General features: G+C 43.7%; 2 protein-coding genes across 2 annotated transcripts; both read right to left on the bottom strand.

Moving 5' to 3' along the window:
* Positions 1-230: 230 nt before the first annotated feature.
* On the bottom strand, positions 231-8,207 carry PROZ (protein Z, vitamin K dependent plasma glycoprotein). The gene is made up of 8 exons (XM_042866767.1): positions 8,065-8,207; positions 6,779-6,942; positions 6,078-6,102; positions 5,126-5,239; positions 4,258-4,389; positions 2,968-3,053; positions 2,752-2,875; positions 231-992 (listed from the first exon to the last, which is right to left on the bottom strand). The coding sequence occupies exons 1-8, from the start codon at positions 8,129-8,131 to the stop codon at positions 481-483; spliced, it is 1,224 nt and encodes a 407-aa protein (XP_042722701.1). The 5' UTR covers positions 8,132-8,207; the 3' UTR covers positions 231-480.
* A 2,742-nt stretch (positions 8,208-10,949) lies between these two features.
* On the bottom strand, positions 10,950-18,758 carry LOC122177928 (coagulation factor X-like). The gene is made up of 5 exons (XM_042867745.1): positions 18,648-18,758; positions 15,573-15,704; positions 14,455-14,618; positions 13,329-13,446; positions 10,950-12,126 (listed from the first exon to the last, which is right to left on the bottom strand). The coding sequence occupies exons 1-5, from the start codon at positions 18,715-18,717 to the stop codon at positions 11,579-11,581; spliced, it is 1,032 nt and encodes a 343-aa protein (XP_042723679.1). The 5' UTR covers positions 18,718-18,758; the 3' UTR covers positions 10,950-11,578.
* Positions 18,759-19,915: the final 1,157 nt, after the last annotated feature.

The raw sequence follows: 19,915 nt of genomic DNA, 5'->3' as shown, positions 1-19,915 counted from the left end.
GTAATGAGAGAATCATCCTTTATCAACATACACATTTAAATGCTTGGAGTGTCCCTTGTCTTTATAAGTTGTACAAATGAGTGAAATAAGAGTGTGGGTTTCTTGAACCAGACTTGAGGATAACAAGCATTGTAAAGACTTATTTTAGCAACATTTGAAAGACCTCATAAAAGGCATTGATAGAAAAGCATCAATACTTTTTGAATTTTAGAGCAAACAGTTTAGTAAACTTAAAGTTCAGTCTGTTTATTAGTAAAGCAGCTAGGTTTTCTGCATCATGGCTTTTACAGTACTGCGTGTTACCAGAGGAAGGAAAGACAAATGGGCTTTTCTGTATGAATTGGAGTAAAATAAGTATCATCATTGCAACTTCCACTGCTGCAAATGGTGATAATCAGATGGCTCTACTGGCTGCTTCCGCATGTTTCCTTGCAGTGATTGGTAGGGGTTTGGTAGTGGAGGATTGGTTGTGTTTGCATCTTACTTCATTTTTTGTTTAAACCATATCATGTACCTAGCTGTGTTGGTAAATAAAAATGTTTTCCTGTCAGCATCTTCTAGTGGCCAAGGTCCCAGAATACCAGTCAGGAACCATGTGCCCTTATACACAGTGGCCATAAAGCTCCCTCCAGCCAGCTGTTTCTCTATGGCCTCCTGGCTGTGTCCACAAAACTGCCTGTTTGTGAGGCTTACATTGAGTATTTGTTCACAATCCTCGGTGGGAAGATATGAAACCTGCAACTCGTCGCCTTGAAATTCACCACCTTCCATTTTCCAACCAGTGACTGTACCAGCCAATTTTGGAATCAAAATGTGTTCTGCAAAGTCTCTTTCAGGGATGCATACAGGAAGCTGGTGGTTACTGCAATCAATGTGCTCTTGGAGTTGCAGCAGTGCAACGTCATTCTCACCAGTGTCTTCGTCATACCGGATGTGAATGTGTTTCTCATGAACTTCCATGATCTTCTCGGCTCCGCTTGTTCTGTTACACCCTATGAAGCAATGACATGTTGACTGCTCTTAGGAATCACAGAATCACAGAATTGTAGGGGTTGGAAAGGACCTCCAGAGATCATTGAGTCCAACCCTCCTGCCAAAGCAGGTTCCCTACAGCAGGTCGCACAGGTAGGCATCCAGGCAGGTCTTGAACATCTCCAGAGAAGGAGACTCCACCACCTCCCTGGGCAGCCTGTTCCAGTGCTCCGTCACCTCACTGTAAAGAAGTTCTTGTGCATGTTTGTGCAGAACTTCCTATGCTGCAGTTTCCAGCCGTTTCCCCTTGTCCTGTCTCCATTCACCACTGAAAAGAGTCCGGCCTCACCACTCTGCCCCCCACACCTTAGGTATTTATAGACCTGGATCAAGTTCCCTTTCAGTCTTTTCTCAAAGCTAAACAGACCTAGCCTTTCTTCATAGGGGAGATGCTCCAGGCCCTTCACCATCTTTGTGGCCCTCCGCTGGACTCTCTCCAAGAGATCCCTGTCTTTTTTGTACTGAGGAGCCCAGAACTGGACGCAGTACTCCAGATGAGGCCTCACCAGGGCAGAGTAGAGGGGAGGATCACCTCCCTCGACCTGCTGGCCACACTCTTTTTAATGCATCCCAGGATGCCATTGGCCTTTTTGGCCACAAGGGCACACTGCTGGCTCATGGCCAACCTGTTGTCCACCAGGACACCCAGGTCCCTCTCTGCAGAGCTCATCTCCAGCAGGTCATCCCCCAACCTGTACTGGTGCATGCAATTATTCCTCCCTAGATGCAAGACTATGCATCTAAGACATCTATGCATCTAAGACATGCTTTTGTTGAACCTCATCTGGTTTCTTACTGCCCAGCTCTCCAGCCTGTCCAGGTCTTGCTGAATGGCAGCACAGCCTTCAGGCATGTCAGCCAATCATCCCAACTTTGTATCATCAGCAAACTTGCTGAGGGTGGCCATTATCCCTTCATCAAGGTCATTGATGAAGACACTGAACAAGACCAGACCCAGCACCGACCCCTGAGGAACACCACTGGTTACAGGTCTCCAACTGGACTCTGCACCACCAATGACAACTCTGTGCTCTGCCAGTCAGCCAGTTCTCAACCCACCTCACTGTCCACTCATCTATCCCACACCTCCTCAGCTTTGTTATAAGAATGTCGTGGGAGACAGTATCAAATGCCTTGCTGAAATCAATTACCAGAGACTTGTATTTATTAAAATTACTTAAATTATTTAAATTACCAGAGACTTGATAACTGCATGCACATTGGTAACAACTGCCTAGATGTGCTGAGGAGTATGTACGCTAGAGAAAGATGCTCTTTCTTGAAACAGATATGTTAAAGGTGAATTAAGAATGACAGCTTGGCAGCCTTTCAATCTTGTGTAGATGCATGCATAATTGAGAGGAAGGATAAATACCCAACAACAGAACTGAATTTGGGCATGAATAGTTTCTTTCCTTGGGGGTGCAGAGCAAATGAACTTTAAATGAACCTGGTTTAGCTTATCCCAGGTACTGAGGCAGCCCCTCTGAGCTGCCCTTGAGAGGTATTTGTCTCTCTTCTTGGCTTGTAGAGAGGTGTTTCACAGTGGTAGTTCTAACTTGATACTTAACTAAGGTGCTTAAATGAGGTGGCAGCGCATTTGTGTCCCAAAGCAATGTTTTTGGGAAATTTCAGTAAGCAGCAGAAATTTTAGTAAGTTGTTTTTAAAAGAAGCTTATCCATGCTGAAAAGTGCAAAGGAAAATATTTAATCACCTACCAGTGCCAACCCTGATTTTAAAATGGTTGTGCAGAAGGGCGCACTCCGCTGTGGTCAGTACAAAGTTACTTTTTAGCAGCACTCCTCCACAGAAACCTTTCCCTTCTGAGTTCAGCAACAGGACCTAAGACAACACAGAAAGAAGATTATTAAATAGCACTGTCCACAGGAAGTTGAGTAATGAGTTTCATGAGTTTCATGAACTGCTAGAAATACCTGCCAAGGAAATTGCTTGCCATGTTCCTTTGGGGTTTCGCTTATCAGATTATCGCTGTCTTGAAGTCTGCCACATGCACATTGATCTAGCAAACAAACAAACAAACAAAAAAAGCAAAAACCTCAAGCTGCAACATTTCAAGACAAAAACTACCTGCAAGTTATGTTATTCATTCCTCATAAAATGTAGGGTTTGGGAAAAGGAGAATTTCTCAACTGGTGAAAATCAGAATAATTAACTTAACTTCTGTTGTCTGATAGCTTAGAAATGACAATGAACAATTTGGTCATTGTGTTAGGCTTGTGGTGGCCAGATTTCACTGCCCATGACTTAGGAACACAGCTTCCAAAGAACAACACTTCCACTCCAGACAACTGTCATCACAGGTTTCTTCCTCATCCTCATATCCTGTATCTGAACTGCACCAAACACCTCATAGCTGTGGCCTAATCTCGGCAGGATAATTCTTGGCCTTCCTTTTGGAAGACTATAAGGGGGATGTGCATACTTCTGTGATCTGGTTCAGAGGAGGAACCTGCATTTCAACTGAATCTCTGAGTTAATGTGCATTCACCACACTTTCTGCCACCTTGTGTCCTCATCTTGGATCACATAAACTGGATTCTGTTCAGGTGAAGCTGAATCAGAAGTAAGCCCCTGTAACCATGTGCTCTTACAGTTAATGATGTTTAGCCCTTGCTACCAAACTAGGGATAGTCTGAAATAAAACCCATCTGAGTTGAGCACTTAGTGTGAACATTAAATCTTCATCAAAAGCCACATACACAGATCGTATTTGTCTGTCCTACTTGCTAATATAGACAGGGACTAAGCATACTACTTTGTTTTTAGTAGACCTTGCATACGGGGGGATGAGGTTGAATGAGATACTTAGACTGAATGCAATAATGAAGAGAGCTACCAGTTCAAACTAACATGGCAGCAAGTTCTGCCCTTCATTTATCATACCATCACATGCCCAATCCAAATCAACTGAACCTCATTCCCAAACAGGCAGGTCATCAGTTACCTTTTACTGAGGTTAAATTAGTGTGAGAAAGAGTGGAAAACCTCTTATAACTGGGTAATATGTAGAGTGATGCAAATGCTCTGCACACTCATGTTTAAATGTTCAGATCAAGTATTGCTTCTTTTACTGCTGCTTGTGCATCTTTGGTGGTGGTTCTTAGATTTCTCCTTTTTCTCTCCCCTGTTTGGGAGGTCACTAATGCTTCTGTCCATCCAAGCACCAAGCATGGATCCTCACTAACTTCCATGCTCACACTTACCTAGTGGGATGCATTGTTTTTTGTCCTTCCCGAGCTCATAGCCGTCAGCACAGGAGCAATGGTAGGAATTAGTTCCTGGGTAGCAGAAGTGCTGACATCCTTCTTTTCCTTGGTGCCGGCATTCATTTTTAGCTGAATGGAGCAGACAGAGAAAAAGCCTTAGTAACCAAAAGTTAAGCTTTGCACATGAACCTGTGAAAGGATGCTGTAGGTTTCTCTGCTCATTTAAGGAAAACACTAAGAAGCTGCACCAGAGTGGCTTTCTGCACTTTTTCAGAAGGCAGGTGTTGGGTGAGGAAAAAAAAGGCTACAGCTTGCTGTTTTGCAGCTTAAGCAAATTTATAGTTCTTATTTGTCATGTTTGCACTAAGAAAGTTAAAACTAATTAATAAAAATCAAAACTAGCAGGGAAAAATAAAGGAAAGGAGAATTAATCATCCTTGAGACATGGGCAGCCAGCTTTTTACAGTTGAGCAAACACTTAACCTTCAGTGCAAAGCAACAGGAAGAGGTTTTGGTGCTGAACCTAGCCCACAGGCAGGGAAGCAGCAAGGAAATCTGTACTCAGCGTGGTTCTTGGTGGCTCCTGTGGAGCAGGTACTGCTCCCCAGGGGGCCGCAGAGAAGGGCCCTGCTGGGCAGAAATACTGACCTCAGGGCTGAGAACCAAAACCTGGTGGAGGTAAGCATGAAGATCTGGTCTGGTGCAGTAGTATCTGATAACCATTAGGCATGCAGTGGGGTAGCATTGTGAACTGTGGCTTAGCATAGGTAAGGATACATAGGCTGAACATCTCAGCTGGAGGAGCATCAGGAAATAGTGCATGCTGTGGTGGGTCCAAGCCTGTGTCCTGGCAGCAGTGCCTCACCGAAGGCGCAGTCCTCCCCCTCGAAGCCCGCAGTGCAGGTGCAGGTGTAGCCACGGATGGTGTCCTCACACAGGCCACCGTGCTGGCATGGGCTGGAGGAACACCTCCAGCCACCTGGGGAAGGACGGCCAGACGTAGAGGGAGGTGGTGAAACACTGCCACCCCTGAGAGCTCAGCTGTAGGCAGACACTTCCTGTACGGACAGTCCTGAACAGCACCCGGTTAGAGTCAAGGAAACGCAGTCCCGCCCTCACAGGAAATTAATACCGCCTCCCTATCCACTATCTAAACCTCCGATTACAAAAGAATAAAAACTAATCAAAAATAAGCGAGAGAACTTTTTGGACATGCAGTGGTGAGGGAGGTGTAAAGTCTACTTGCCACATGTTGCTGCCCCAGGCTCTGTGCACAGGGGGTGCCTGGCTGCATCACTTCATGTCAGCTTTGCAGGCTCATTTCTGTCCAGTCGTCTCTTAAACACTCTAATGCTCAGCATACTGTGGAAAATACACCTGTTTTCCCTTCCATACCTTGGTTGCTCTCTGTTAACACCACCCTGGACCACAGCTGCCACCACAGCCTATTCTGGCCCCACAAGTCCATGCTGTGGAAATGGCAGCCACAGACAGGTGTAGCCACAAACAGCAAAATGTCCTGCTCCCAGGTGACAGCCAGGGAGAGAAACAACCTACTTCCTATCATAGCATCTGCTCCCCTTCAGTTTGCAGGCACTCTGCAGTTTTAGCTATTTCTTCCTATCTAGGACTTTTTAAATCCTTTCACATCAGCACTTTTCCTCTTGCTTTACTAGAGACATGAAAAAGTAGCAACTGAGTGTTTCTTTTTGAATAAACTGCTGAAAACTCAAAAACAGCATAAGACTGATAAGACTGAAGCATAATGTTCAGAGCATGACACCAATGTGAGGAGAGAAATCAAGAGACAAGCTTACCGTAGTAGTTATCCCAAAACATTTTCTGGAAAAAAAAAAAAAAAAAAAAAAAAAAAAAAAGAAAAGGGAAAGTTGGACTTCAGTTCTCAAATAACATTACTTTCCATGGGTACTTTGTAAAACAGAAACACTACATGAGAGATTATACTGTCCCTTCCTTCCCAGAGGGAGCAGTCAATGCTCTTCTATAGCCTGCTGCTCCTGATCTTGCCCTGAGGCACTTGGATCACCAGTCCTGTGGTTGTTCTTTTCTTCTTCCCTGTATACACCATCTCTGCACAGATTCCTGTGTTAGAGAGCAGAGCATCCAGCTGCACATTGCAGAGGACCTCTTGTACAGTGGCTCTTGTGGCCATTGACCCAAAAATCCTCCTTCTGTAAGTCTTACTACTGCTATGTGTTCTTCCCTCCATCCCAGCACCCCATTGCTCCTCCCAGACCCCAAGGGATGTTGAGACTGTATTTGAGCATGTGTGGTCAGGATGGGATAACACCTGTGTGCTTTCCCAACACAAGATGCAGGACACATCAATTTCAGGAGGGGATATTAAAAGTGTAGAAGACTGTTTTACACAGAGAAAAATCCAAACGATGGAAACAAGCTGCAAAAACTTGTAGTAAATAAAATAGCAATAACAAATCAAACCAAAGTCACCAAGAAAATAGTTCTCCACACGCACAAAGTATAACAAAATACTTACGAGCATTTCATCATTTTCAAATACTTCTCTTGCTTCCTCATGCGTGCATCTCTCTTCAAGGCATTCCCTTTCCAAACTGCCTTGCAAGACCTCCTCAAAATGCAGGGAGTTGGCACGTCGATGCCTCTTGATAACTTTGTTTGCATCATCAGTTGATATAAACACTGAAATGATGTTGTTGATATTAGTACTCAGGCTATCCTTTATGATTTCACTTCAATTTTTTTTTAAGATCTTATTAAGCTGCCAATTTTTATTGTGAAGAGAAATCCTTTGGATGATTCAGAGTTTCAGCCACAGTAAACTCCAAAAAAGGTCTACTTCTTCAGCCCAAACCAGGCTGAGGAGTCACAGGGATATAGCATTCCCTCTGAGGGTGCCTTGCTTATTCCCAGGCAGGTGGCATTTGGTACAACTGCAAGCCCCTGGATCTTAAAGACCCATGGTTGGGTGATGTGTTTTGTGGCTAGGCTTTGCTCTGCCATGGGTTTCATGGCTCTTTGGTCTCGGTAAAAATTGGAAAAATAATTTCTGAAAGGCAGACAGCTGAAGATGTGAGAGAGATCAAACCTTGAAACTCCTGTTTGCAATGATGTCCACAACAGAACTCGCCTAGCAGGGGGAGGGCTGAGGCAGCACTTTCACCTTTGACATTAACTGGGACATGGCCACGTGTGGCAGCGCGTGTTTGTCAGTTCTCCTGTACTCAGAAGGTAAATCCAATGGGGCAGGGACTGGTTTTGTTTGTTTACTTGGTTGATCTGCATTTTATACTTTGGGGACCCAAAGGTTGAGATTGGGATTATAAATGATATTAGAATTGAAGTATATTAAAAGCAATACAAAAAATATTCTGGAGTTCGTTAGTTATGCTTGTGAAGGCTTGCAAGCATGCAGCAGGCTCGCATGCAATATTAAGTAAGACAAAGCTTCATGTTCATGCTTTGAATTTCTAAAAGTTCTCTAGACCCCCACTGCACATTTGGACAAACCATGGAGGATGAGTGCAAAAAACATATACTTCTTTTTATTACAGCAGCAACTAGAAGAACAAAATTCTTCTTACAATGTCGGTATTACCAGATTACGATGCCTCAGTAACCTACTGTCATTTTTACTTAGGAATATGAAAAAAAACAGCAAAAATGTACTGAAACATGGATAGCTGTTAGTGATGTCAGCCTGTGCTACAAGGCAAACATGACAGGAGGTACATAAACACCGGTATGTTTACAAGAGCAGGAGCACAAAGGAGAAGGAAAGCCACAACAAAACAAAGGCCATACCTGTCTGCTCTGTCTGAAGGAAAAGGGCAGAGAGAAGAAACAACATTGTCCAAAAGCATCTTGCCATTGCTACTCTCTGCGATCAATGGTGGCTTGCCTGCATTCCTGCAGCTCTTTGGGGAAATGGCTCAACAGGAGATGTTGAAGTTTAAAGTCCAGCTGCTCAAGAGAAAACAAAACCTCTGAGGGCAAAGCCCAGCCTCAAAGTCAACACATGGAAACCTTGAAAAAACCTGTTTGGTGGTTGAACAGTGCCCCTTCTCTCATTGCAAGGGCTGAATGCGAAGCATGCTTGGAAACCTCCAACTTTTGGATATTCCTTCCCCAGCCTTCACATCTGTAACACAAAATAGGGAGAGGTGGACAGCATGAGTATTTCTTTGTGCCATAGCAAAGCACAGGCACAAGCTTGGTGATGACTCCAGGATCAGTAGTGCAGCATGGCTGCTCTGCTCACCCACTCCACGCAACCTTTATAGTGGTGGGGCACGGAATGAGAGGATGGATGTGCTTCACTCTGCAGGTTTGGGGCAGCCTGGAGGGGAAAGTACTCTTTAATCTTAGAAACATAAAGAACACACCAATTTGAGCATATGTGAGTAAACCCTCAAATAAAACTTCACATCAACTGGAGTTTTAAAAATCAGGTTTGCTGCAGAGCCAGTCTGTCTCATCTCAGCACGCTTACATGTCACCACTTGATGTCAGTGCAGGGCTTTGCAGCACACATATGTACATCTGCAAGCATTAACTACTTTTTATACAAGCTTCTCACACTTTGCGAGCCTATGCCAATTAAAGGACTCCTGTTGGTATCAGATATTTATTCAAATTAGGTTAATAATAGCAACACACAGCTTCAGAATCTGTATTCTCCATAGGGCTTAGTTCACAAGTTCATGTTTTCTTTTTAAACAAAACATGCCTTGAACATCTGTACAGGCCACAGTGTACTCAATCCATGTACAGCACCCACTTTGCCTTTTCTGTATTGACATTATTGCAACAGTTATTATGAACTATTAAGGAACATAGCACAAAGGGAGGGGCTTAGAAAGGCAATCCTTTTCTTGTGTGGTGCTTTAGGAAGAGCAACTGGAATTTCTTTTTCCATTTCCTTAACATCATGGCAAGAAGACAGATGCAGAGTTTATCAGCATGTCCAGCAGCCCTGTTTGCTGCAGGCCTGGCAGGCTGTCAGCTGACTAACTGTCACTATCACACACTTTCGGGAAATGCACACTCAGCTATGGAAAAGGGACAGCAATGATATTCCAGAAAACATTACCCTTGCACTAAGCAAATAGAGAAAGCTGACGGCTGGGCTCGTAGCCACATTTGTACCTGGGAAGTCCTGATGCTGAGTAGCATGAGAGCACCGTAGTTGGTTTGTGGACACTGGAAATGGTTCAAGGCTAAGGAGTGATATGTGCTGCCCATGGCAAGAGCTGCTCCAGCCTCCACCTCCCTGGGGAGCTGGGGGACAGGGAACGAGGAAGAACTGGCCAACAGGAAGCACATACTCTGCAAAGGATTAGTGCTTAGTGCAGTTAAAATGAGTTATAATTCGGTTAAATGTCTGGACAGCAGCCAAGCAGTGCTGTTCGCCATCTGCAGGAAAAGAAAAAGCTTTTCTTGCTGTATCTGAAAGGCATCACCATTCTTAAAAGCTGGAGGGATTTGCACTTGTATTGGAGGAACATCAGCACTGCCCTTCTGTTTGGTTGCAGATTGCAGGACATCCTGAGGGAGGAATGAAACCACAGGAGATTTGATTCTCCCCAAGGGCTTCTGCACCCCCAGGGGCTTTCCTTGAGGTTGTGCAAGCCTTCTGACAGTCTGGCTGTGAAAACAGAAAACATCCTGGAGCTACTCTGACATATCTGCAGCCCAGTGCTGACATTTTCTATTTCTGTTTCTAAAGATATCACAGGGCTCTTCAGAGCCCCTTACTAGGCTCAGTGTTCTTGCCTAGAACTCGGCACCTAAAGCCTCCCTGTACCATTTCTGCTCCTCTTTTTCCACCTTTTTCTCTTCCTCAGGTGGCAGATGAGCAACCCTGCAGCTGAGTCCAGATGCTGTGATTTATGGTGTCCCCGTGGCCATCCAGTCGGTTCCTTTGCCGCAGACTCAGCAGAAAGGCAACCCTGCCCTGAGATCAGTGCAAAGTCACCACCACCGAGCTGTCAGCTACATCCTAGCCAGATGGGGCCAGGAGGTGGAACTGGTTCCTACTGTATACCTGACTCCCAAGCCACAGGAGACACAGACTCTGTGAGCTTGTGCTGCTGGATTACATTTAGAAGTTGACTTCAGTATTCGTGACAGGAAAAGAAAATATCCCTCTGCAACAAATGATCTGTGGCATTTGTAGGTGTTTATGGAAGAATCAAAGTAAATCTTCCAGAATAGCCTGAGTTACAACTCCATCCTTTCTCTGAAGTCTTAGAAGATTGACAGAGGCAGAGCACCAGTAATGTGATGCATGTCTTTGGTGCGTCTCTTGAGAACTGCAATTTTCTGTGCAATTAAGCAGTTGGGTGAAACGCCTCTGCAGACAGCATTTGTTCTCATGTACTGACGCTCTTTTTGAAGTACATCACAGGGAACTTTATTTTTCCTGTAGGGACCCAAGTGTCTTACAATCTATTTCATCATTTTTATGTACCACTGAACCGAATAGCAGATCTTTGTTTTTCTCTCAGAATTGAAGTAAAGCAGGCAGGGTACTTGTGGTTCAGCTGGTTTTAGAGTCAGACTTTTCCTACTCTTGGAAGAAAATTTACCCTATGAGATTTAAAATCTCTCTGGTTGTCAATAATTTAAATAACACCTTATATAAATGGTGACTTACAACAGTATTGTCATTTGTGGAATATGTAATACGTTCACTTTATTACAGACAAAATCATGACATTAGTAATTATGGTGAAAGAAGTATCTCAGAGGGACAGCAGGAGATTATCAGAACACCAGTGATGTTGTTGGTAATTATAAGCAAGCTTTGCCAAATCAGTTAATATAATAAGGCACTGGTGTCAGTGACATGCCCAGTTCCTTAAACTCAAATGTGGATACACAGTTGGTTTCCACTTTTTTTCCAGATTTTAAGCAGTTTTTCCAGAGTCTTTAGAAATACTGTCCTACTTTGATATTATTCTGGTCTAGGTTTATTTCTATAAAGCAAGTACTGCCACAGGAAAGTTGAGTTAGTTGTAGCCTTTGAATGGGAGGAGGGTGGACAGCCAAACAGCCAAAGCCTCCTAGGCAAGTTCAATCAACCACACCATAAGCAAAAAGAACTTCTTCATTGTATTTGAAGATGTGCCATTATTGTCCCAAACCAGCAAGTCCAAATACACCTTCTGAAAACCAGGCATGAGCTCATGAAGAAACAGCTGGCATCTTGACAGAAATGTTATCAGGATTACAGCAAGCATTTTACAAAGAGGAAAATATTACTTGGGGATGAGATTGATGGCTAAGACAGTTGGGTTGATTAAACACCAAGCCATTAAGAGTTTTGTGTCAAAACACTTCTTATCCATGGCAGGAAATTTGATACTTTAGTGTATATTCCATATTTTCCTTGCCTCCCACACCCTTCTCCCCAGCTGATGATACCAGTAACAAAGTAAGTGCCATTGTATTCGGTTACATGTGGGCCTCCTCCATCTCCTTGGCAGACATCTTGTCCATCTTTATTATAACCTGCACAGAACATGTTTCTTGTAACTAAATAATGAATAGCTTGCTTGCAAGTTTTCTTATCCACATAAGGGATCTGAAGAACTTTCATTCTTCTGACTGGCCGCGTTTGTTCATATGAGTTCCCAAAACCACTGACAATTCCAAATGTTTGGTTCATCAGAACATCATTAGCAAAGTCTTCTTCTGGAAGGCACGCTGGGACAACATCCTCAGAAAATGTGATAGGTTCTTTTAATTTGATGAGGGCAATGTCACTGTCATGGGTTTCAAAATTAAACTCAGGATTTGAAATTATTTTTTCCACTGTGTGCAATGCAGTACTTGGTTCTTCTTTTTCTCTGTTCACCATCCCTGTGTCAGATTATTAAAACAGTTGTTAACAAGATTATACCAGCAAGCCCAAACAGCACCTCAGTAAAAGATGGGACTAAAGTTTATTGTACTTGGAATAGACATTTGTACTGTACAAACAAAATAGAGCTGGTCTGTATCTTGATGCTCTAGCATTTTATATCAATTTTGATACCAAGTGCATTTAAAGTCAAAACTTTTCTATTGGAATGACAGTCTCAATGACAACATTCATGTAAAGTTCGGGCTACTACAGTGCTACTCCTCATATACAAACAAAACCCCAGCATTGAAGAGTAGGACCTTGCCCCTGTTCTTTGTAGAGCAACACAGTCAAACAGACTTAAACTGGAAACATTCACCGTCTTAAACATTCTGCTCAAAAAATATAAGACTTGTTTATATTTAATCTTCTCAACTTGTATGAAAACATTTTAGGAATTAAATTGATGGCCATTAATGCTTATACAGGTTTTGAATTACTATTGTAGGACAAGTGGAAATTTTGTGAATCAGAATACTGTTTTCAGTGCGTAGAACTTGTGACAAGCTACTTTTCTTTTTCCCCCTTCATAAATTACCATAATAAATAATGAAGGTAAGGTTTGCAGTACTCAACAGTCTCAGACATGCTGTCAAAACATTTGTTAGCATCTGAATGTGGCATATGGAAGTCTTCAAGGTTTGGCCAGCACAGGGAATTGCATGAAGGTGTAACTGTAGACCAATTAACTAAATCTAAAATTAAACATGGAAGAACTTCTTTAAAGTGAGAGCGACAGAACACTGGAACAAGCTGCCCAGAGAGGTTGTGGAGTCTCCTCTGGAGATATTTAATATCCATCTGGATGCTTACCTATGTGGCCTGGAGTAGGGAACCTGCTTTAGCAGGGGGTTGGGGCTCAATGCTCTCTAGAAGTCCCTTCCAACCCCTGCAATTCTGTGATTCTTTGAAATCAGCTCAGCGTCACTTGCCCACATATTTTCCCAGTTCCTATTACAGACAAGCTATGCTGGGCCAAGCAAGGCTTAAAGAACCTGTCCATTCAACCAGGCTGAACATGTAACTTATTGCTAGCCAATAGACAAAATGAAGCAGTGAGATATATCTGGGGATAGTTCAGTGTCTTGCACATAGACACTAAAAGACAGACTTTGGTACACTTATTTTTATAGTAAGGGTCAAAATGACAACAACTCACCAACAAGAACCCGTAATTCTGTAGAATTGTTAACACAATGAGCTGCAGTAAGTATAAAATACTCATTCAGAATTGTTCCTCCACAAATCCATTCACCATGCTTCTGTACTAGAACAGCCTGCCAAGAGAGGAAAAAGCATAAGTGCAAAAATGTTTGTGCAGGGAAATCCTCAACAGCTAGTTTAGCTTCAAGTATTTTTCTTAAAGAAGAAATTTTCATGTGTATTTTCTGTCAGCAGCATCCTCAATTTGGATGTAGTGAGAGTTACACTCAAGAAGTATAAGCCACCACAGAGGGAAACTTGACAAAAAGGATGTTTTTCCTGGCTCAGAGTTGAGTTTGCATACTCCGTTATTATTATTTTCTAAACAAACTTGGCTAATATTCTAACAGCGTTATTCCTCTCTGGTTTTTGTTTGAATTCAGCCACGGTGAAAATAAGAACTTCAGCCATCCTTTCAACACTGCTGTGTTGCAATCTGAGTAGCTGTGTGGTTGGCAGAGAGTTCTGGGGAAAAGTCCTGTTCTATGCTCGATGTCTGCCACCCTCCTTCTCTCCTAGCCTCTTCCTCTTAGGACGTTCTTGAGTTTGAAAACAGTCATGTCTTCATTCATGGTAGTAGACCTATGCAGAAACTAGTCATTCAAGAGGGACGAACAACCAGATGTTGACACCAGCTTGTTTCAGAGCTCAGATTCCCCTCCCCACTGTCATCCAGGTCTGCGTCTTCACCCCCCTTCCCCGCTGCCAACACTCTCAGCATGGTTGCAAGCACAGCCAGGAGTCCATAACTTCACTGTTTCCAAATGTCCTGCCAGCTAATTGCCACGGTGAGACCTATTTGTCCTGCTAGTCACCATGCTATGGGCGAGCAGCACGGCAGGTTGAACCTGTTGCTTTGGCAAAGTGGTGAGCTATGCAATGTTGCCCTGTTTATCTTCTATGCAACTAATAGACAGGGTCTATTCTGACCTTTTAGATCTGCTTAGAGGAGCTGCAAGGCCTGCTCAAGCTAAGCTACATCCCCATAGCAAGCAGAGATGAGGAGTATGGTGAAGTGTAAATGATTTCCAGACCTGGTGAGTACCTGATGTGTTAAACCTCTTGAGAGTAAGGCACCTTACCTGCCATGGACATATGCTGAGTATACTGCCAGCCTCTTCTACTGCCTTAGAGGTGTTACCTGGGGCCTCAGCAGTTTCCTCATTTTTAAGATGATCTTCTGGACTTATAGCATTTTCTTGATCCACTTCGTGATTTCTCTTAAATTTACCACATGGGAACTTAACTGCAAAGACAAAACTGGGACACTAACACTTGATGTCTGCATCTGACTGAGAATTTGGTGCACCTGTCCCTTATTAACAGCAAGGCCGACCCAGCTGTAACCCAAAGCAAACCAGCTGTGAAGGAAGGCCCAGCTGCTGTTACCAGCCTTCACTTTAGCTCAGTACTGCCTTTCTTGCTGGTTTGGCACAGCTCTCATTGTAACAGCTTTATGGTCAGCAAAGAAAATCCAACTTTCAGTGCACCTCTTACTGTTCTCCACCACAAGAAGTGTCTCAAACTTGCTGGAACATGGGTTTTGCAGTCAAAAGTAGTCTTCAGATTTGTAGATCTGTATATACTGTGGAGGAAAATGGTTTGCAAGGAAACAGGTTGCTTTCAGAGTGTCAAATCTTTGTGAAAATGAATGAAAATTAACTTAAGAATTCAAGAAAAACTTTTTGACAACAGCTGATACGATTGCTTTGGTTGCAGTTGGATACTCAGGTATCCTTATCAGGGTTGCTTCTGCAGTAATTTTTATATTTGCAAAAACTTCACAAATGCAAAAGGGAAACAGACCCGGCTGGTTGAAAAATGAAATAAAAATTCCAGTTCTAAAACTTGCTCATGGGTTTAGCAGTTCCAAAGTATTTAGAAGTTAAACATCTTCCGTTATTGGTGTTGCCATTTTCATGTACCTGTTGGAAGATGGGTTTTGCAGTCAGGTCTGAGAACGTACCCATTTGCGCTATTTTGGTCATTGTACATCACTCACAGTTGTACAGTTTGATACTGGTTGGATTATCACCTTTTGCTAAACAACTTTTCATTGGTAACAAATCAAGCAAGCCAGATGCCAACAGTGAACATTGTTCCTCATGCTGCAACAGCACTGCAATGCATCAGCCCTTCCTAAATGCAGTAAAGACATGATGTGTGTCCAACAGAATGAACTTTAAGTGTGGCTTCATACCTACAGGAACACAGGTTTTGTTGTCATCATCCAGAGTATAGCCAGAAACACAGGAACATACCACTCCTTCATCTTCCTCTTTGCAGAACTGTGTGCAGTTCCCGTTGTTGTCCTTGCATGTACTTGGTGTGACTGCAAAGGAGGCAAGCTTAGAGACAGGTTCATATTCATGCTGATTTCATAAAAGCACAAGCAGCTATAAAATCTTGCTTGCAAGCATTATTCAAAACCCTCACCTTTGTAATTCTGTGCAGTTCCTGCCAAAGGCCTCCAGTAATCACAAGTATAAAAATGAGCATTTTTAAGAAACCCATAAGCTGTTAACCAGACCACTATCATTTCATATCCTATCACAGAATCACAGAATCACAGAATCCTAGGGGTTGGAAGGGACCTCCAGAGATCATTGAGTCCAACCCCTCTGCCAAAGCAGGTTCCCTACAGCAGGTCGCACAGGTAGGCATCCAGGCAGGTCTTGAACATCTCCAGAGAAGGAGACTCCACCACCTCCCTGGGCAGCCTGTTCCAGTGCTCCGTCACCTCACTGTAAAGAAGTTCTTGCGCATGTTTGTGCAGAACTTCCTATGCTGCAGTTTCTGGCCATTTCCCCTTGTCCTGTCTCCACACACTGCTGAAAAGAGTCTGGCCTCGCCATTCTGCCCCCCACATCTTAGATATTTATAGACCTGGATCAGGTCCCCTCTGAGTCTTCTTTTCTCCAGGCTGAACAGACCCAGTTCACTCAGCCTTTCTTCATAGGGGAGATGCTCCAGGCCCTTCACCATCTTTGTGGCCCTCCGCTGGACTCTTTCCAAGAGATCCCTGTCTTTTTTGTACTGGGGAGCCCAGAACTGGACGCAGTACTCCAGATGAGGCCTTACCAGGGCAGAGTAGAGGGGGAGGATCACCTCCTTTGACCTGATGGCCACGCTCTTTTTAATGCACCCCAGGATGCCATTGGCCCTCTTGGCCACAAGGGCACACTGCTGGCTCATGGCCAACCTGTCGTCCACCAGGACACCCAGGTCCCTTTCCGCAGAGCTCCCCTCCAGCAGGTCATCCCCCAGCCTGTACTGGTGCATGCAATTATTCCTCCCTAGATGCAAGACTCTACACTTGCTTTTGTTAAACCTCATCTGGTTTTTCTTTGCCCAGCTCTCCAGCCTGTCCAGGTCTTGCTGAATGGCAGCACAGCCTTCAGGCATGTCAGCCAATCCTCCCAACTTTGTATCATCAGCAAACTTGCTGAGGGTGGCCACTATCCCCTCATCAAGGTCACTGATGAAGATGTTGAACAAGACCGGACCCAGCACCGACCCATGTTGGAACCACCGACCTATGTTGGAATAGTTTCCCAACTGTAACTTGCAGCTCTTTGAGAGCACAGGCTGAAATAATCCACAGTCAGAGGAACAGAGGGAGAATAAGAAATTAGCAAACACTTGACTATCAGTCCCTGGCACTACGAGCTCACAGGCTTAATGGGAAAAATCTTCCCTGCAGTAACAGTGTGGGAGGTAAACCAGTCCTAAGAGAGGTGGTCTAGTCCTTCCTACAGGTTTGTAGGATTCCATAGCTCATCCATGCAGCTAACTCATTCTAGATAGCCTTATAACAACTAACACATTGTTATTGTTGTATAACAACAATATCCATACAGAGTTTCCCACACTGTGGCATGATCCCATTGATTCTTGTCTTCACTTTTTGTCTAGTGGAAACGGAGGCTACTTCAGTTCCTTCCTTGTTTTGTTACATATTTCAGAGACTCCTTTGATTATGCATTGTGGGGCTAAGGGAGAAATTTTGTTTTGCTCCTCCTGAATTACCTCCTATTTCTGTTGGACTACTGTACCGTTATTTTTACAGGATGGTCTTGAACTCTCATGTTGATTTATGGTAGTCTTTCATTCTGGGACCAGCTATAAATATCAGGAGTCACTGGGGAAGATACTGTATAGCAGCTATCCTAAGGCTCACCTGTGTGGAGCACTGCACTCTCCATCAGCTTTCCTTTGACACTGAAACACTGACCAGCACAGCCTCACAGCCTGATGTTCACCAACCTCTCTGCAGTTTCATCTAGATCATGCTTCTCTACTTGCTACGGTGAGAGTATTATATAAAATGATGTGGATGCGTGGCATCTTTTGCAGCCTGTTATCCTGTCCCCGGGGAAAATGAGATTGGTGTAATGTGATTTGTTTCTGACAGCTGCAACTCAGCAGTTTCTTTTCTTCTTGCTGAACACAAATAATCTGATACCTTGAGGAAGAAAGATTCTCTTCACCAATGGGGAAGCATTCTCCTTGTGCTCTCTTTCTACACCTGTATTCTTAGATCAGCGCTGGACTTTCATGTTTATCTTATTTTATTTAGGCCTTAGCTGTTCTGTTTTTAAGCCAGGATGTTTGCAATTTTTTTATGCTCATCCTCTGTGATTTGAACTAGTTCTATTTTTTCTGTGCTTCCTTTTGGAGGTCAAGTCTTGAAGCAGCTCATTATTTTAATTAATCCTCTTCCTTTTTGACCTTGGGGTAGTGTGACATGTAAGCTTTTATTTTAATAGATACATCCACATATTTTCTCTCTTTCAAAGATACATTAATTTTATTCTCTTGCTGCTTTTCTGCCTTCATAATAAGTTCTGTGATTTTACAACATGGAGTCCTGGTTCTTCTCTGCACTATTAAACACCATGGGTTCAGTTTGTCAGTAGCCTACAAATCAACACCGATAATAAGGACCATTGAATTCTTACATCCCTCGAGGACATAAGAACAGCACATCCTTTGTGCTTTCAGTTTGAAAGCACTGCATATTGACATATTAACCCTGTCCTTAACACCGACACAGCCCTTTCACCAAAAAGGTATTCCCCCAGTGACTAAGCCAAGAACATACTGTAATATACTGTATAACTGTAGCTGGCAAATGGGAGCAACGTGGGTAAGAAAGCAAAGCTAACAAGTTTCCCTGCTGGCACCCTGCTCCACAGAGTGCGAATGATGGCAAATAGTTACCTGTGCAGCTGAGGCAAAGCAGCACAGAGCCAAGTTAAAGTGAAGACTGCACCTGTTTGCAGCATCTGAAGGAAAAGGAGGACAACGGGAAGAAGCCACACTGCCCGACGGTGACCCATCATTGCTATCCTGTGAGCTCACTTGGTGTCTCTCCCCGGTTTTCCTGCAGGGCTCTGGGGCAGCTGCTAAATAAGAAGCACTGCAGAGCAAAGGTCGTTAACTCAGGAGAAAACAAAACTGCTAGGGGCAAAGCGTGGGCTCAGAGTCACCAAGGACAATGTTAAAGCAGCAAAAGCCACTGTGTCACAGCAGTGCCACCCGGCAGCTTGTAGGTGCCCCGTGACAGCAGAGATCCACAAAGACACCAGGCTGGACGGTACTTTCACAAATGCATCAATTTCCACCTTCTTTTGGCCTTATATATATATTTATTGGCTACAGCTGATGACAGAGCCTTGTGGTCTGAGGCTTTGACCATTCTGGATAATTCTTCAGCTGAAAATGGATTCCATCTGGACCCAGCCTCTGAAGCAGTATGTTTCCCTGCCATGCTGGAGGATATCACAAAGGCCTTCTTGCCCACCTTCATTCCCTACAGCCCCATTGTGCTGCATTCTTTCTCATTTCTTAAGAAATTCCAGCATTTGAGACTTCACCCAGACGAAAACTGTTAGAGGCTTTTCCAGAACAGAGGTAGAAGGGTTTCCATGGGTTCCTCTTTGAATCCTCTTTGAATATTCCAAGGGTTTCCTCTTTGAATCTTCCTCTCTGCAAATGGGCTGGACTCTTTTCACCTTCACCACGGACATGAATATCTGATTAGTTTCTGCTTCTTTACATCAGGATGTTGTATTTTTTTCCCCACACACAGAAGCTGTTGCTGTGTTTCTGCTCAGACCTTCCCTATTTTCAATCTAAAGGAGCTTCACTTTTCTCATGAGATCCAGCACCTCATGTTCAAGAGGCTCTTTCCCAGATACTTCATCTTGGATTAGACCTGACAAATGCCCTAGCTTCTTGTTCATAGAATAGATTCATTGAATCACTTAGGTTGGAAAAGACCCTTAAGACCAAGCCCAATTGACCTGACACTACCAAATCCTACCACTAAACCATATCCCTAAGGTCTGTGTCTACATATCTCTAAAATACCTCCGGGGATGGGAACTCCACCACCTCCCTGGGCTGCGCATTCCAATGCCTGACCACCATTTCTGTGAAGAAATTCTTCCTGCCATTCAATCTAAACCTCCTCTTGGGCAATTTGAGGCCATTTCACCACATCCTGTCACCTGAGAAAAAGAGACTGACACCCTCATT

Source organism: Lagopus leucura, unplaced genomic scaffold, assembly GCF_019238085.1.
Source record: "Lagopus leucura isolate 7727_CA_CO unplaced genomic scaffold, USGS_WTPT01 Super-Scaffold_100001, whole genome shotgun sequence".
Classification (NCBI taxonomy): domain Eukaryota; kingdom Metazoa; phylum Chordata; class Aves; order Galliformes; family Phasianidae; genus Lagopus; species Lagopus leucura.
This window is presented reverse-complemented; position numbering and strand designations above follow the sequence as displayed.

Bases quoted from the DNA above. Each gene is read 5' to 3' on its own strand.
- PROZ (XM_042866767.1), bottom strand. From the start codon at position 8,131: ATGGCAAGATGCTTTTGGACAATGTTGTTTCTTCTCTCTGCCCTTTTC. The intron at 5,240-6,077 runs GTAAGCTTGTCT...GTCCTTCCCCAG, and splicing joins GTTTTGGGATAACTACTACG to GTGGCTGGAGGTGTTCCTCC. The intron at 4,390-5,125 runs GTGAGGCACTGC...TGCTCCATTCAG, and splicing joins GGGGGAGGACTGCGCCTTCG to CTAAAAATGAATGCCGGCAC.
- LOC122177928 (XM_042867745.1), bottom strand. From the start codon at position 18,717: ATGATGGGTCACCGTCGGGCAGTGTGGCTTCTTCCCGTTGTCCTCCTT. The intron at 13,447-14,454 runs GTAAGGTGCCTT...CTCTCTTGGCAG, and splicing joins TCAGCATATGTCCATGGCAG to GCTGTTCTAGTACAGAAGCA. The intron at 12,127-13,328 runs GTGAGTTGTTGT...AATCTGACACAG, and splicing joins AGAATTACGGGTTCTTGTTG to GGATGGTGAACAGAGAAAAA.